Raw genomic sequence first — 17,196 nt, 5'->3', positions numbered from 1 at the left:
ATTTCGGACAATTGTATTTTTATTTCAGACCTTGTTTGTAGTACTTTTAGCAGCTCATGTACTTATGACACCAGATTCTGGGATTAGACTAGACAACTTGTATAGATTTTATTATGTATCTTAAAGTTTTACATCTTTATCTTCTCATTAATTTGCTTTTAAAATTGTTAAAGTAATTGCTTGTGTAGCTAATGTGGCTTGCTTAGCAAGCGAATGTTATGCATCATCACGACCTCGTGGTTGGAATTTTGGGTCATAACAACCAACCGGTAGTTGCATTTGTTAAGCAAAGTTTCAACTGAATACTACTACTATGATGTATTGTTAATGTGGCCATTTTAAACGACACCCTAAATTGCATTTTTACTTCGTAGAAAGTTCTCCCATTTTATGTTTTTTTCGAAACTAGTATTAGCACCCGCGCGGATGCGCAGACATTAACCATGTCAAGTATTTGAGTTATTTGAATTATATGTAAATAATCTTAAAATTTAAATCTTCTCGATAAATATAGATAATCATTGGATATTAATTAAGAAACACTATATGAAAAAGATTAACCATTTCTCAAATCTCCTAGTTATAATTCTATTTTCTTTTTTGGTACCATTTCCGTCGGTGTCATTGGATCATAAATATAGTCAGGAAGCAAAATAATAACTCATATTTGTGGCAAAACAATCAAATGTTGAGACTATGAAGGACTCTTTGGATACGACTTGACTCTTCTACTACTACTTGAACTCTTATTTTGTGTGTTGATATCTTTCAAAAAATATTTCTATTTTAAATTTCAGTTTCTAAAACTTTATTTTTTAATAATAATTATTTTTATAATAATGTAAGTGAAAATATTATTCATAATTCAAAATTTATTTTAGCCGGCTATCTAAAAATTTAAATAATTCTTTAGCCAGTGAATTGTTTTCCCCGTATAACTCCATTTTGATATTTGACACTAACCATATAAAATATCTAATTTATTTGAATTATATTTAAATAACCTTAAATTTTAAACCTTCTAGATAATTATAGATAATCTTTAGATATTAATTAAGAAACACTATATGAAAAAAGACTAACATTTTCTCAAATCTTGTAATGATAATACTTTTTTGCATAATTTTTATTGGTGTCAATGAAATCTAAAAATAGTCACGAAGCGAAATAATAACTCGTATTTATGGAAAATCACAAAGGTTGATAAAATATGAACGACTCTTTGGTTACGACATGACTCTTTTACGACGACTTGAACTCTTATTTGGTATGATGTTATCTTTTAAAAAATATTTCTATTTTGAAATTCCAATTTCTAAAACTTTATATATATTTCAATAATGATTATCTTTATAATGATGCAAGTGAAGATATTATCCTTAATTTAAAATCCACTTTAATCGGCTATCTAAAAATTTAAATAATTTTGTTGCCGGTGAAACTTTATTTTAGTATGACTCCATTTTGAGTTTATCGATATCTCTACCCACAGATTTTGAATTTTGAATACCCTATATATACAGATTTTTTATTCTTTGAATCGTTAAATGTTAATTTAGGTGATTTTTAGTATATAACATTGCACATTTTTTCTTAAAACTGCCAGGTAGTTTTTTCTTGACACCATACTTGGCTTAACCTCAATGCAAACAACTCAAATTGCATTTAAATTCAGTTTGTTAGTAATAGTAATTTTTGAAAAAATGACACACAATATAAATTAAAAAATCCTTATCTTATAATCTATGTAATTGAATTGAAAAAATATATATCTAAAATTGATGAGAGCAGCTTCTAAATTTTTGAGAAATTCGTTGTCACCTCTTATTTCTGGTTTTTAGACTTTTCATACATTTTTTTCTATATTTATTTTCTTTTATCCTATTTGTTATGTTTCTATTTTTTTGTTACAAAAAATTAATTTATTTCGCTATAAAAGGATGAGTTATAATAGAAATTATCTACATAAGAAATTTATTTATATTTTTAGTCTTTGGTTAAAATTCTTTTATATTTTTCTTTTGGCTTTATCTAATCAACCTAAATAGGTGCTCACCCAACTACTTAAATTAATTGAAGGATGTGTTATTTATATATAATTTATATTTAATATGTGTATAATCATGTATTGTCAGTATATCATCTATAAAAAGTAAACAATAAATCTAGCCAGATATTTACGTAAATATTTCATAGAATTTTTGTTACTTGATTTTATCCATAATATGACTTCTATTATAATAATTTTAAAAACTCTCTAATAAATTTCAAAAATATCATATCCTTTTATTTTTAAAATTACATTATATTTTAAAAAATAACCCCATTTCGAAATAATTTATTTAAATTTTCTTTAAAAAATATTTCACGTCATACCAATTTTATTTTTTAAAATATATATTTTGTTATACTTGAAGATCGATATAGAAACTATCAGTTAGAAAGCCAATATTCCTCTTGTTGAAATTCGAGAAAAACCATCTTTCACATAATATAATTATTCAAAATTAATATTCTTCAACAAAAAAAATATTATACCCTTGCACTGTTGACTGCAGCTAAATGAAGAGATTTCAGCTTATACCCTTCAATTCCTAGAAGGTGCTAAATTGAAATTAATGATAGCAATTGTTTAGCCAAAGTTTTGTTATTTGTTTGATGTCCATTTCTACAAATTGACTCTTCAAACAAATATTCTTCAAAAAGAAAAGAAAAATAACTTCTTTTTTAATATTGATTGATTTTTGTGATGTTTCTTTCTCTACCATGTAGGTTTACTTCATTATATATGTAAGTAAACTTTTACTTGGCTTTCAAATTCTTTTTCATTATCTGGATAAACATAGATATGTACCCTATATATTATATTTATTTTAAAAAAAATTCACTTTATTCAAATCTAGATGTAGTATTTTAAAGAAATATAATTATATGATTTTAGATGTGAAAAAGTTTTATCGTTATATGGAATAATTTTTTTTTTCAGAAGTGAAGTAGTATTTAAATAATTAGAAAAGATAACAAAAGTTCCTAATATGATTGCATATGATCATTAACCGAATTAAGTATGATAACAAAAGATAAATTTATTTTTTATTTTAATTCACATTTAAAAACTTTATATATAAATTAAAAATTATCCTTATATATATTTGTATTGGACTAACATAGCCAAATATAGACTAAAGTTACCATATATTATTGCCATTTATTAGCTTGCCACTTGGCTTAACCACAATGCCAATAGTATGTGGTAACTTTATTCTTTTCTCGACACCATACTTGGCTTAACCTCGATGCAAACTATTCAAATTGCATTTAAATTCATATTTGAATATCATATCAGTTTGTTACTAATAGTGATTTTTAAAAAATGACACACAATGTAAATTAAAAAATTCTTATCTTATAATCTATGTATTTGAGTTGAAAAATAATATTTGAAATCGATGAGATCAACTTCCAAAATTTATATACTCAACAAAGATGAAGCAGAAGAAGAAATTCGTTGTCTTCTCTTATTTCTGGTTTTTAGATTTCCCATCTATTATTTTCTAAATTTATTTTCTTTTATCTTATTTTTTATGTTTTTCTTTCTTTTGTTACAAAAATTAATTTATTTCACTATAAAAGTATGAGTTATAATAGAAATTGTCTACATAAAAAATTTATTTATATTTTTAGTCTTTGGTTGAAATTCTTTTATATTTTTCTTTTTGCCCTATTTAATCAACCTAAATAGGTGCTCACCCAACTACTTAAATTAAAAAATTGAAGGATATGTAAATTATATATAATTCATATGTAATATGTGTATAATCACGTGTTGTCGGTATATCATCTATGTATATCAGCTATAAAAAGTAAAATATAAATCTGGCCAGATATTTATGTAAATATTCCATAAGATCTTGGTTACTTGATTTTATCCATGATATGACTTCTATTATAATAATTTTAAAAAACTCTCTACTAAAATTCAAAAATATCTTATCCTTTTATTTTTAAAATTATATTATATTTTAAAAAATAATCCCATTTCGAAATAATTTATTTACATTTAAAAAACAATCACGTCATACCAATTTTATTTTTTTAAATATACATTTTGTTACACTTGAAAATCGATATAGAAACTATCAATTAGAAACTAATATCCCTCTTGTTGAAATTCGAAAAAAAAAACCTTTCATATAATCTAATGATTCACAACTAATATTCTTCAACGGAAAAAGTATTATGCCCTTGCAATGTTGGCTTGCCTGCAGCTAAATGAAGAGATTTCAGCTTATATCCTTTAATTCCTAGAAGGTGCTAAATTGAAATTAATGATAGCAATTGTATAGCCAAAGTTTTGCTATTTGTTTGATGTCCATTTATACAAATTGGCTCGTCAAACAAACATTCTTCAAAAAGAACAAAAAAAAAACTTTTTTTGAATATTGGCTTATTTTTGTGATGTTTCTTTGGTTTAGTTCATTATATATGTAAGTAAACTTTTATTTAATTTTTAAACTTTTTTTTTTGTTATCTGAATAAACATAGACGTGTACCCTATATATTATATTTATTTTTAAAAAAAAATCCTTTATTCAAATCTAGCTATAGTATTTTAAAGAGCTTTAATTATATGATTTTAGATGTGAAAGAGTTTTATAGTTATATGGAGTAGTTTTTTTTTTTTATTATTATTTGTCCATAGGCAAAGTAGTATTTAAATAATTAGAAAAGATAACAAAAGTTCCTAACATGATTGCATATGATCATTAACCGAATTAAGTATGATACCAAACGATAAATTTATTTTTTATTTTAATTCAAATTTAAAAACTTTATTTATAAACTAAAAGTTATCCCTTAATTTAAATTCAGTTATATATATAACTTAGCCAAATATAGAATAAAGTTACCATATATTATTAATATTTATTAGCTTGCCACTTGACTTAACCACAATGCCAATTATATATGGTAACTTTATTCCTTTAATATATATATAGATTTAAAAAATTTATTTATAAATTAATGTGGTTTTAAAAATATTAATTATAATTATAAAAATATTACATTTTTCAAGTGTTAATGTGGCCATTTTAAACGACACCCTAAATTGCATTTTTACTTCGTAGAAAGTTCTCCCATGTTATGTTTTTTTCGAAATTCACAAATAAATGCCCGTCAAAAGTACAGACCGGAAAAGTCAACATTGGGTTTCACTTTCACCCAAAGTCCCAAATTTTGCTCACTCGTTTTGTTGGATTGAAATATCCGTCTATCTTCTAGTATCATTTCTATCTTAAGTAAACGAAACCGGAAAAAATCATACTTAATACTTCCCATGAACACTACAAAGCTAATCTTTAGTGCAGCAGCACTCGCAATTATCACTGTAATTTTAACTTTGAGCTCCAAAAATGTTTACAGGCCACATTCAATAGCAGGCTCCAAAGACCTTTTACCTAAAGCTAAGGTAATTCAGTTGAAAGGAGCAGTTGGGCCAGAGAGTCTTGCGTTTGACCCAAATGGAGAAGGCCCATATACTGGCGTTGCCGATGGCCGGATTCTTAAGTGGCAAGGAGATTCTGAAGGTTGGGTTGATTTTGCTGTCACTTCATCTCAAAGGTAAAGAAGAAATCCCAATTCCTTGTTTATTTTCCTGACTTTTGTTTATATATGTTTTTATATTTTGTGATCTTTAGGTTGGTAATAGTTAAATTCTTCAAACATGGTTTTAAATGCTTGCAATTGGCCGATTAAATGATCCCTAACAGCTTGTTTGGATGGTTGTTACCCATCGTTTTATAATGCATTGTATTGTATTGTATTGTATTGTTTTATAAATACAATGTTTGGATAGATTGTATTGTTTACGGTTGTTAAATAATATTTTGCTGTTTGGTTTGACTGTATCGTACTGTACTGTAACTGATAAGTTTACTAAAATACTCTCAATTGTTTAAATATTAAATTTATCAAGAATTACGCATAAAACTAACTTAAGAAAACATCTTTCTACTAATTTATCACCAAATATGTCTTATAAATAGATTAAGCAATTAAATTCATGCAAATTCTAACAAAATTAGCAATTTTAGGTTGGAGTTGGAAGCGGCGGAAGTTCTGGAAAAAGAGGGACGAAGACAAAGTAGGTTATAGGTGGGAGATTTGGAGTTAAAATAAAAAAAATAAAAAAAAGTAAACGGTAAAATCAAATTATGGAGTAATAAGTTAGGCATAATTGGAAAGAAAAATAGGAAACAATCCCACCACACCAAATTGGTTGTTTCAAAAAATGAGACTTTTCATTGTTCCGGAACAATGAATTTAACAATACAATACAACCAATTTTAATGAAACAATCAAAACAAACATTGTTTTAAGATAACAATACAATACGATACAATGAGTAACAACCATCCAAACAAGCTGTAAGTTGTATTACTATAATGGATTGTTTGGAATGAGGGCTTTAAAGTTTAAATGGCTAAGCCTCCTAGGACTCTGGTGTAAAATAAATGTATGGAAAGGAAGCAAAAAGTATGATAGATGTAACAAATAGGCAAATTCCTTACTATATCAATATGAACTAGAACTCAATTACAAATTCGGATAACAGCGCAACATTCAAACTACTGAAATACAATAAGAAACACTGGAATGTAGAAGTACCTAAGGATAAAGATAAAAAGGGGATGAGAACTTAGACTTAGAGAAAGGGGAACGAGGAGAGGCAGACACTTTTCTTCACAATACCCTCCCTTCTTCCTTGTACAATCTGATAATTATAAGAACTATATTTCCTCTAGCCCAGTAACTCTTCGACACGTGTACCTCAACCCGGGTCCCAATGGTAAACCAAAGACCTTATTTTGGGTTGTTTAATCATTTGACCCCAGTGTAAAATATTCCCAAGCCCAAGTGCCTTAGTTTGTTCGGCCCCATTCACAACAATACCCCCGCCCTGAATAAGACCTTGTCCTCAAGGTTCGGGTTAAGAACAGTGTTAATAGCGCACACTCTGCCAACTGTCTTTATACAAAGGTGTGTTGGGAAATAGAATAAGAAGACTGGATCTTTCACAATTTTGTGAACGTGACCTGAGATAGTTGCCACTGTAATGTTGACATCCGTTGGCACTATGTCCCCACAAATCATAAGGCAGCAAGCTAGGAGCTTTGAATGGAGAGGGTCACACTTTACTAAAGCATCTTGGACAATACTCTCAAAGCCAGCATCAAGAGTAGTGATGGCTTTAAGAAGCAGGCTGATCCCTGCTCGTTCGTCAAAGTGAGCAGATAAAATCTCAGTGGAAACATATTTCGCGGTCTCAATAAGCTCCACATTTGCAAATTGGCATTGCAGCTTGGTCTCATTTAGCTCGAGACTTTTATCTAACATTATGTTCGCAATATTCTCGAGCCATTCACTTTCCTTGTCAGCGGATTCCGTTGGTTGTATAGTATCCAAAAAGTCAATTTCGGCCCATCGAGTAGTTCCCCAAGCATCTGAGTTACCTGGAAAGGCAGCCCCACTGATTGATCAACGACTAAATCAACTACAATCGGTGGGGAAATGAAGTGTGCATTCGAGTGCGCATCACAGGTCTTAGGATCGTTCCTAGTGTTGAACAATGATTCTGCAATGATTGATGTTGTCGGCACTTTAAATTCACCATCCTCGCCTTGACGAACACATTCATTTAATAATTCCTTGGCATCGCTAGACAAATCAGTTTGTGAGTGAGGCCATTCTCCTTATCGATTTTCGTCGAACATTTGGTCCGCCTCGTAGTGTCCGGCATCCAAATCAGATGCAAATGCATATGAGATGGGAACAGTGCTCATAGCAAGAACGGAACATACCTGGGTCTCTGCCATATGCACCATACTTGTGAAGGTCTGTGCCCTAAAATGCAACTGTAGCTTCTCCTTGAAATGGTTCCAATCATAAAATTGTTTGTTTCGATATAGCCAGTCGAACCAAACGAGGGCAACTCCTTCAACGTAGAAGTAAGGGAGAGGTAGCCAATGCTCCTCGGAGAAGCCAAGGAAGTGGAGGTATCGCTCGGCTCGACAAATCCATCCCGTTGCGTCGCCGCTCCTGAATTTATCTAGTATCACCTCGTCCATTGGAGTACGATCGATGAAAGCACCAATGTAACAAATAGGCAAATTCCTTACTATATCAATATGAACTAGAACTCAATTACAAATTCGGATAACAACGCAACATTCAAACTACTGAAACACAATAAGAAACACTGGAATGTAGAAGTAGCTAAGGATAAAGATAAGAAGGGGATGAGAACTTAGACTCAGAGAAAGGGGAACGAGGAGAAGCAGACACTTTTCTTCACAATACCCTCCCTTCTTCCTTGCACAATCTGATAATTATAAGAACTATATTTCCTCTACCCCAGTAACTCTTCGACACGTGTACCTCAACCCGGGTCCTAATGGTAAACCAAAGACCTTATTTTGGGTTGTTTAATCATTTGACCCCAGTGTAAAATATTCCCAGGCCCAAGTGCCTTAGTTTGTTCGGCCCCATTTACAACAATACTCCCGCCCTGAATAAGAACCTTGTCCTCAAGGTTCGGGTTAAGAACAGTGTTAATAGCGCACACTCTGCCAACTGTCTTTATACAAAGGTGTGTTGGGAAATAGAATAAGAAGACTGGATCTTTCACAATTTTGTGAACGTGACCTGAGATAGTTACCACTGTAATGTTGACATTCGTTGGCACTATGTCCCCACAAATCATAAGGCAGCAAGCTAGGAGCTTTGAATGGAGAGGGTCACACTTGACTAGAGCATCTTGGACAATCCTCTCAAAGCCAACATCAAGAGCAGTGATGGCTTTAAGAAGCAGGTTGATCCCTGTTCGTTCGTCAAAGTGAGCAGATAAAATCTCAGTGGAAACATATTTCGCGGTCTCAATAAGCTCCACATTTGCAAATTGGCATTGTAGCTTTGTCTCATTTAGCTCGATACTTTTATCAAACATTATGTTCGCAATATTCTCGAGCCATTCACCTTCCTTGTCAGCGGATTCCGTTGGTTGTGTAGTATCCAAAAAGTCAATTTTGGCCCATCGAGTAGTTCCCCAAGCATCTGAGTTACCTGGAAAGGCAGCCCCACTGATTGATCAACGACTAAATCAACTACAATCGGTGGGGAAATGAAGTGTGCATTCGAGTGCGCATCACAGGTCTTAGGATCGTTCCTAGTGTTGAACAATGATTCTGCAATGATTGATGTTGTCGGCACTTTAAATTCACCATCCTCGCCTTGACGAACACATTCATTTAATAATTCCTTGGCATCGCTAGACAAATCAGTTTGCGAGTGAGGCCATTCTCCTTATCGATTTTCGTCGAACATTTGGTCCGCCTCGGAGTGTCCAGCATCCAAAGTGAGCAGATAAAATCTCAGTGGAAACATATTTCGCGGTCTCAATAAGCTCCACATTTGCAAATTGGCATTGTAGCTTTGTCTCATTTAGCTCGAGACTTTTATCAAACATTATGTTCGCAATATTCTCGAGCCATTCACATTCCTTGTCAGCGGATTCCGTTGGTTGTATAGTATCCAAAAAGTCAATTTCGGCCCATCGAGTAGTTCCCCAAGCATCTGAGTTACCTGGAAAGGCAGCCCCACTGATTGATCAACGACTAAATCAACTACAATCGGTGGGGAAATGAAGTGTGCATTCGAGTGCGCATCACAGGTCTTAGGATCGTTCCTAGTGTTGAACAATGATTCTGCAATGATTGATGTTGTCGGCACTTTAAATTCACCATCCTCGCCTTGACGAACACATTCATTTAATAATTCCTTGGCATCGCTAGACAAATCAGTTTGTGAGTGAGGCCATTCTCCTTATCGATTTTCGTCGAACATTTGGTCCGCCTCGTAGTGTCCAGCATCCAAATCAGATGCAAATGCATATGAGATGGGAACAGTGCTCATAGCAAGAACGGAACATACCTGGGTCTCTGCCATATGCACCATACTTGAAGGTCTGTGCCCTAAAATGCAACTGTAGCTTCTCCTTGAAATGGTTCCAATCATAAAATTGTTTGTTTCGATATAGCCAGTCGAACCAAACGAGGGCAACTCCTTCAACGTAGAAGTAAGGGAGAGGTAGCCAATGCTCCTCGGAGAAGCCAAGGAAGTGGAGGTATCGCTCGGCTCGACAAATCCATCCCGTTGCGTCGCCGCTCCTGAATTTATCTAGTATCACCTCGTCCATTGGAGTACGATCGATGAAAGCACCAATGTAACAAATAGGCAAATTCCTTACTATATCAATATGAACTAGAACTCAATTACAAATTCGGATAACAACGCAACATTCAAACTACTGAAACACAATAAGAAACACTGGAATGTAGAAGTAGCTAAGGATAAAGATAAGAAGGGGATGAGAACTTAGACTCAGAGAAAGGGGAACGAGGAGAAGCAGACACTTTTCTTCACAATACCCTCCCTTCTTCCTTGCACAATCTGATAATTATAAGAACTATATTTCCTCTACCCCAGTAACTCTTCGACACGTGTACCTCAACCCGGGTCCTAATGGTAAACCAAAGACCTTATTTTGGGTTGTTTAATCATTTGACCCCAGTGTAAAATATTCCCAGGCCCAAGTGCCTTAGTTTGTTCGGCCCCATTTACAACAATACTCCCGCCCTGAATAAGAACCTTGTCCTCAAGGTTCGGGTTAAGAACAGTGTTAATAGCGCACACTCTGCCAACTGTCTTTATACAAAGGTGTGTTGGGAAATAGAATAAGAAGACTGGATCTTTCACAATTTTGTGAACGTGACCTGAGATAGTTACCACTGTAATGTTGACATTCGTTGGCACTATGTCCCCACAAATCATAAGGCAGCAAGCTAGGAGCTTTGAATGGAGAGGGTCACACTTGACTAGAGCATCTTGGACAATCCTCTCAAAGCCAACATCAAGAGCAGTGATGGCTTTAAGAAGCAGGTTGATCCCTGTTCGTTCGTCAAAGTGAGCAGATAAAATCTCAGTGGAAACATATTTCGCGGTCTCAATAAGCTCCACATTTGCAAATTGGCATTGTAGCTTTGTCTCATTTAGCTCGATACTTTTATCAAACATTATGTTCGCAATATTCTCGAGCCATTCACCTTCCTTGTCAGCGGATTCCGTTGGTTGTGTAGTATCCAAAAAGTCAATTTTGGCCCATCGAGTAGTTCCCCAAGCATCTGAGTTACCTGGAAAGGCAGCCCCACTGATTGATCAACGACTAAATCAACTACAATCGGTGGGGAAATGAAGTGTGCATTCGAGTGCGCATCACAGGTCTTAGGATCGTTCCTAGTGTTGAACAATGATTCTGCAATGATTGATGTTGTCGGCACTTTAAATTCACCATCCTCGCCTTGACGAACACATTCATTTAATAATTCCTTGGCATCGCTAGACAAATCAGTTTGCGAGTGAGGCCATTCTCCTTATCGATTTTCGTCGAACATTTGGTCCGCCTCGGAGTGTCCAGCATCCAAAGTGAGCAGATAAAATCTCAGTGGAAACATATTTCGCGGTCTCAATAAGCTCTACATTTGCAAATTGGCATTGCAGCTTTGTCTCATTTAGCTCGAGACTTTCATCAAACATTATGCTCGCAATATTCTCGAGCCATTCACCTTCCTTGTCAGCGGATTCCGTTGGTTGTATAGTATCCAAAAAGTCAATTTCGGCCCATCGAGTAGTTTCCCCAAGCATCTGAGTTACCTGGAAAGGCAGCCCCACTGATTGATCAACGACTAAATCAACTACAATCGGTGGGGAAATGAAGTGTGCATTCGAGTGCGCATCACAGGTCTTAGGATCGTTCCTAGTATTGAACAATGATTCTGCAATGATTGATGTTGTCGGCACTTTAAATTCACCATCCTCGCCTTGACGAACACATTCATTTAATAATTCCTTGGCATCGCTAGACAAATCAGTTTGTGAGTGAGGCCATTCTCCTTATCGATTTTCGTCGAACATTTGGTCCGCCTCGGAGTGTCCAGCATCCAAAGTGAGCAGATAAAATCTCAGTGGAAACATATTTCGCGGTCTCAATAAGCTCCACATTTGCAAATTGGCATTGTAGCTTTGTCTCATTTAGCTCGAGACTTTTATCAAACATTATGTTCGCAATATTCTCGAGCCATTCACATTCCTTGTCAGCGGATTCCGTTGGTTGTATAGTATCCAAAAAGTCAATTTCGGCCCATCGAGTAGTTCCCCCAAGCATCTGAGTTACCTGGAAAGGCAGCCCCACTGATTGATCAACGACTAAATCAACTACAATCGGTGGGGAAATGAAGTGTGCATTCGAGTGCGCATCACAGGTCTTAGGATCGTTCCTAGTGTTGAACAATGATTCTGCAATGATTGATGTTGTCGGCACTTTAAATTCACCATCCTCGCCTTGACGAACACATTCATTTAATAATTCCTTGGCATCGCTAGACAAATCAGTTTGTGAGTGAGGCCATTCTCCTTATCGATTTTCGTCGAACATTTGGTCCGCCTCGTAGTGTCCAGCATCCAAATCAGATGCAAATGCATATGAGATGGGAACAGTGCTCATAGCAAGAACGGAACATACCTGGGTCTCTGCCATATGCACCATACTTGAAGGTCTGTGCCCTAAAATGCAACTGTAGCTTCTCCTTGAAATGGTTCCAATCATAAAATTGTTTGTTTCGATATAGCCAGTCGAACCAAACGAGGGCAACTCCTTCAACGTAGAAGTAAGGGAGAGGTAGCCAATGCTCCTCGGAGAAGCCAAGGAAGTGGAGGTATCGCTCGGCTCGACAAATCCATCCCGTTGCGTCGCCGCTCCTGAATTTATCTAGTATCACCTCGTCCATTGGAGTACGATCGATGAAAGCACCAATGTAACAAATAGGCAAATTCCTTACTATATCAATATGAACTAGAACTCAATTACAAATTCGGATAACAACGCAACATTCAAACTACTGAAACACAATAAGAAACACTGGAATGTAGAAGTAGCTAAGGATAAAGATAAGAAGGGGATGAGAACTTAGACTCAGAGAAAGGGGAACGAGGAGAAGCAGACACTTTTCTTCACAATACCCTCCCTTCTTCCTTGCACAATCTGATAATTATAAGAACTATATTTCCTCTACCCCAGTAACTCTTCGATACGTGTACCTCAACCCGGGTCCTAATGGTAAACCAAAGACCTTATTTTGGGTTGTTTAATCATTTGACCCCAGTGTAAAATATTCCCAGGCCCAAGTGCCTTAGTTTGTTCGGCCCCATTCACAACAATATAACTTTCACAAATGTTGCAAAATTGAATCTTGTAAGAAGAGAGGTACTTTTTTTTCCTGGGTAAATGAGAAATTGCCGAGGGCTAGCTGGCGCATGGTTCGTAACTTGTGGGTAAATGAGAAATTGCCGAGGGCTAGCTGGCGCATGGTTCGTAACTTGGTGGATGATGGACTAACACTGGCATTATCTTAAAGCTGGTTTTTTGCTTCGACTAGTAATTATTGTTATTCATTCCCAATAAAAACAAAGATATGCTTGCAATTTGTAATTTACTTGATGAATAGAGATAATAGTAATCTATTCAAATGATAATGGTGGTATCTAGGAGAGATTGTGTTTACCTTGTTTAATCCACTGGTACCTGCTGCTTTCTACCAGTAAAGTATGTGGTTATCTGGTCCACCATGGTTTAGACAGATGGGAAAAAATCATCTAAGTTTTGATTTGAACCTTGATCATGCATGGTCCATTCCAGCTGTGTTGACTACAAGGCCACACCTTTAAGTTCCAGACATATTCTATCAATCAATTGACTAAGCTAGTCCTAACTATATCTGTACCACTCTATTCGGGCTTATTTTATTCTTATACTCAACAATTTGACTTTTATAATAAATTAGGGGTTCTCCTAATACTAGAGATTCTCGATATTTCACATATCCGTTGATTGACATAATCTCTTAACAAGCTGATCAAATTCCTGATACACACAAGACCTCATGTAAGTGTAACAACAATAACTAATCTTTAATCTCAACTAATTGGTATTGCATATGTGGGAACCTTTACTTCCATGATGTTATGTTCTTAACTAACGTGGACAGATCTTTAGTGGTTGCAGTTTTTTTGAGATAACCTTCCTCCTTAAGCTCTGGACTAATTGTTTCTTATGATTAATGGAAGTGTCAATTGTGACCACAGCTTAGACTTTTAGACATGTTAAGGGTTTATAAGCCTCTGACTTCGGAATCTGTATATTCAGGAGATTGACGAAACTCAATTTGTCATTGTACAGTGACGTGTTTAAACTCAATTTGTCATTGTACAGTGACGTGTTTTTCGTAGATGCAGTTAAATATAAATATATGTATTGAATCTCAAGACTTGAAAAACACGGATTTTGAAGAAATTAGTATACCTTAGAAAGTTTTATTGTTTGTCCATCATGAGTACAGCTAATGGTATATCTTAAACCCCAGTAACCAAAAAAAAAAAATAATGTTTAAAATTCATAGTCATGAATTTCCGATTAGTTCTAGTTGCATTCTGCTAAACTTCCCATTTATCTAACCAAACCTTCTATTTTGGGACGTCCTAAATTATTGAAATGCTCTATTAGGTAAGTGTTTTCAGTAAACCTTTAATAAGTTCCATTTAAATTGTACAGTCATGTTTCCTCTATCATAGCATCCTTACATTCAACTTCAGATAATTTCTTCAATAACTTCTTTTAAACTAGAATATGTTAGTCATCTACTCATCTTTTTATTTTGCTAATTCTTCTTATCTGTCACCTAAGGACTCATACTGTATGTCATCTTTTATTTGATGGCTAGTTTGTATTTGTTCATCTAGGCTTTATTTAATCAGATTCTTAAAATAAATGACCCTTCATCTGGGTCTTTATTGAAAGGAGAAAGTAAAGGAGCCTTGTCTAAGCAGGGAAGCACTTGAAATTTTTGATGCTTTTTATTTATGTTCGAGAAGCAAGATTATAACATTCTTACTCATTATCTGTAAACTGTAAGAGAAGCCTGTGAAGATGGACTTGTTCTTAGCTGTTGCATTTCAAATGGCCAGTGTCACGCTCTGCCATACATAGTCCTTTCAGCTAGGAAGATTTGAATAAAGTGAAAGAAAAACAGAGATCTAAAGACAGATTTAATAACTTGTTCAGCAATCAGAAATGCTGGTATTGACATAAGGACTAAAGTTAAGTCCAGGAGTAGGTGATAGGTTCTCTTTTCAAGTTACAGGCTTATCTTCACATATAGCAATTGCAAGATTCTGGTTAGTATACAGGTAATATACATGCGCAGTTTAAACTTTGCATAATGAAGCTAATATCTCTTCTATGTACACAACTTTCTCCAATTGACAATTTCAGCATTATCTAATGGAATTTGACATGCTATCTTCAAGGAAGGAATGTGTGCGCCATTTTGCTCCACATATGGAGCACGTATGTGGAAGGCCGCTGGGCTTACGATTTGATACAAGAACCGGGGACCTCTACATTGCTGATGCCTACTTAGGACTTCAAGTTGTGGGGCCATCTGGAGGATTAGCTACCCCACTTGTCACAGAAGTTGAAGGCCAGCCTCTGCACTTCACAAATGACATGGACCTTGATGAGCAAGAAGATATAATTTACTTCACAGATACCAGCACACAATTCCAAAGGAGGTAATTTATTGCCAATGGAGTAATCTGAAATGTGAATCTATTCACGCGAAGCAAATTGGGTGTTATAGTTTGCTATATATGTAGATTGCATATAGGTTGTCGTTGATAACACGGCAAAATAGAGAAGTCAGTTTCATATTAGCTGCTAAGTGATATGCTGCATGTAGTAGCTTTAGTAGGAAGCTGACACTGTGTCAAACTGATATTCTTATGGTCAAGTTGTATTCTTTCTGTAATGAGCAGCTTATCAACCATCGTACTTGCGATGATTGAACTTTTCAGGTGACACCCTGTAAACGTGAACTGTGGAAACCCTCACCTCCTCCACTTTGTAAGATAGAGAGATTCGTTCTGAGTCTGATTTCAATTTTTCATGTTTTATTTAGGCAATTTATTGCATCTGTTGTAAGTGGAGACAAGACTGGTCGGCTGATGAAATACGACAAATCAACCAAGGCAGTGACAGTTTTACTACGAGGCCTTGCGTTCGCCAATGGTGTAGCCTTGAGCAAAGACAAGTCCTTTGTACTAGTGGCTGAAACTTCTACCGGCAGAATAGTAAGGTATTGGCTTAAAGGCCCTGATGCAGGAAAACATGATACATTTGCTGATCTACCAGGATATCCGGACAACATCAGAAGAAACTCGAGAGGGGAGTTCTGGGTTGCTTTGCATTCAAAAAGATCACTGCTTGCACAATTGGTCACATCCAATTCATGGCTCGGAAGGACGTTGCTAAAACTTCCATTCACCTTCCAGCAACTGCATTACCTGTTAGTTGGAGGGCAGCCACATGCAACTGCAATTAAGCTAAGTGAGGAGGGGCAAGTCTTGGAAGTTTTAGAAGATGTCGAGAGCAAAACCTTGAAGTTTTTAAGTGAGGTTGAGGAGAAAAACGGGAGGTTGTGGATTGGTTCTGTTCTGGTGCCTTTTGTTGGAGTTTATGAATTGTCATAAAGTAGCAGTGTTCGAAATAGGTTTTAGCATTCAACTCCAGCTTGCTGCTAATAAGACTTTCTTAAGTAAAACTGTTGGTGAATTCTCAGTTTCCTTTGTACTGTCTTGAGTAAGTTTAACTTTGAATTAGAGTTGTTTTCCACCTTGTGGATTGTGGTTTTTTCCTTCATCTGATTTTCTTCTTTTTAGCTTATCATGTTTACTTTCTATACTTGTGTTCTTCCCCAATCCGTAAGATATTACAAAGACTGGAAGAAGAAGATAAAGATATAATGCAAAAAAGAACGAGGAGCAGTTCGCTACATTGTTAGCACTTCTGTTGGATCATTCTTAATTTGGTTCAGAAGCTGCTTATGATTTTTTGGGTATTTTGGTTAAGGGAAAAATACTTGGCCGCATCACAAACTAGTAAATGCATGACAGATCTCTTTTACATTAACTTTAACTTAACCCTGGTCAAATAATACGTATATTTCAATTGATCACGTAATCAATAAC

The 17,196-nt window shown here is 34.9% G+C and overlaps 1 protein-coding gene across 1 annotated transcript; it reads left to right on the top strand.

Moving 5' to 3' along the window:
• The first annotated feature begins 5,207 nt into the window (after positions 1 to 5,207).
• LOC104118108 (protein STRICTOSIDINE SYNTHASE-LIKE 10-like) lies at positions 5,208 to 16,867 on the top strand. Its single transcript, XM_009629285.4, has 3 exons — positions 5,208 to 5,622; positions 15,478 to 15,741; positions 16,128 to 16,867. Exons 1-3 carry the CDS (start codon positions 5,339 to 5,341, stop codon positions 16,696 to 16,698), a joined length of 1,119 nt encoding a protein of 372 aa, XP_009627580.1. The 5' UTR covers positions 5,208 to 5,338; the 3' UTR covers positions 16,699 to 16,867.
• The last annotated feature ends 329 nt before the right edge of the window (positions 16,868 to 17,196 follow it).

The sequence above is a fragment of the Nicotiana tomentosiformis genome, chromosome 12 (genome assembly GCF_000390325.3).
Source record: "Nicotiana tomentosiformis chromosome 12, ASM39032v3, whole genome shotgun sequence".
NCBI classification, from domain to species: domain Eukaryota; kingdom Viridiplantae; phylum Streptophyta; class Magnoliopsida; order Solanales; family Solanaceae; genus Nicotiana; species Nicotiana tomentosiformis.
The sequence above is the reverse complement of the archived record's forward strand: the minus strand, read 5'-3'. Positions and strand labels throughout refer to the sequence as shown.

What these genes read in the sequence shown, in the direction of transcription:
- LOC104118108 (XM_009629285.4), top strand. Translation starts at nt 5,339, where the DNA reads ATGAACACTACAAAGCTAATCTTTAGTGCAGCAGCACTCGCAATTATC. An exon ending in GCTGTCACTTCATCTCAAAG is followed by an intron (nt 5,623 to 15,477) that starts GTAAAGAAGAAA and finishes GCTATCTTCAAG; the next exon opens with GAAGGAATGTGTGCGCCATT. An exon ending in AGCACACAATTCCAAAGGAG is followed by an intron (nt 15,742 to 16,127) that starts GTAATTTATTGC and finishes TGTTTTATTTAG; the next exon opens with GCAATTTATTGCATCTGTTG.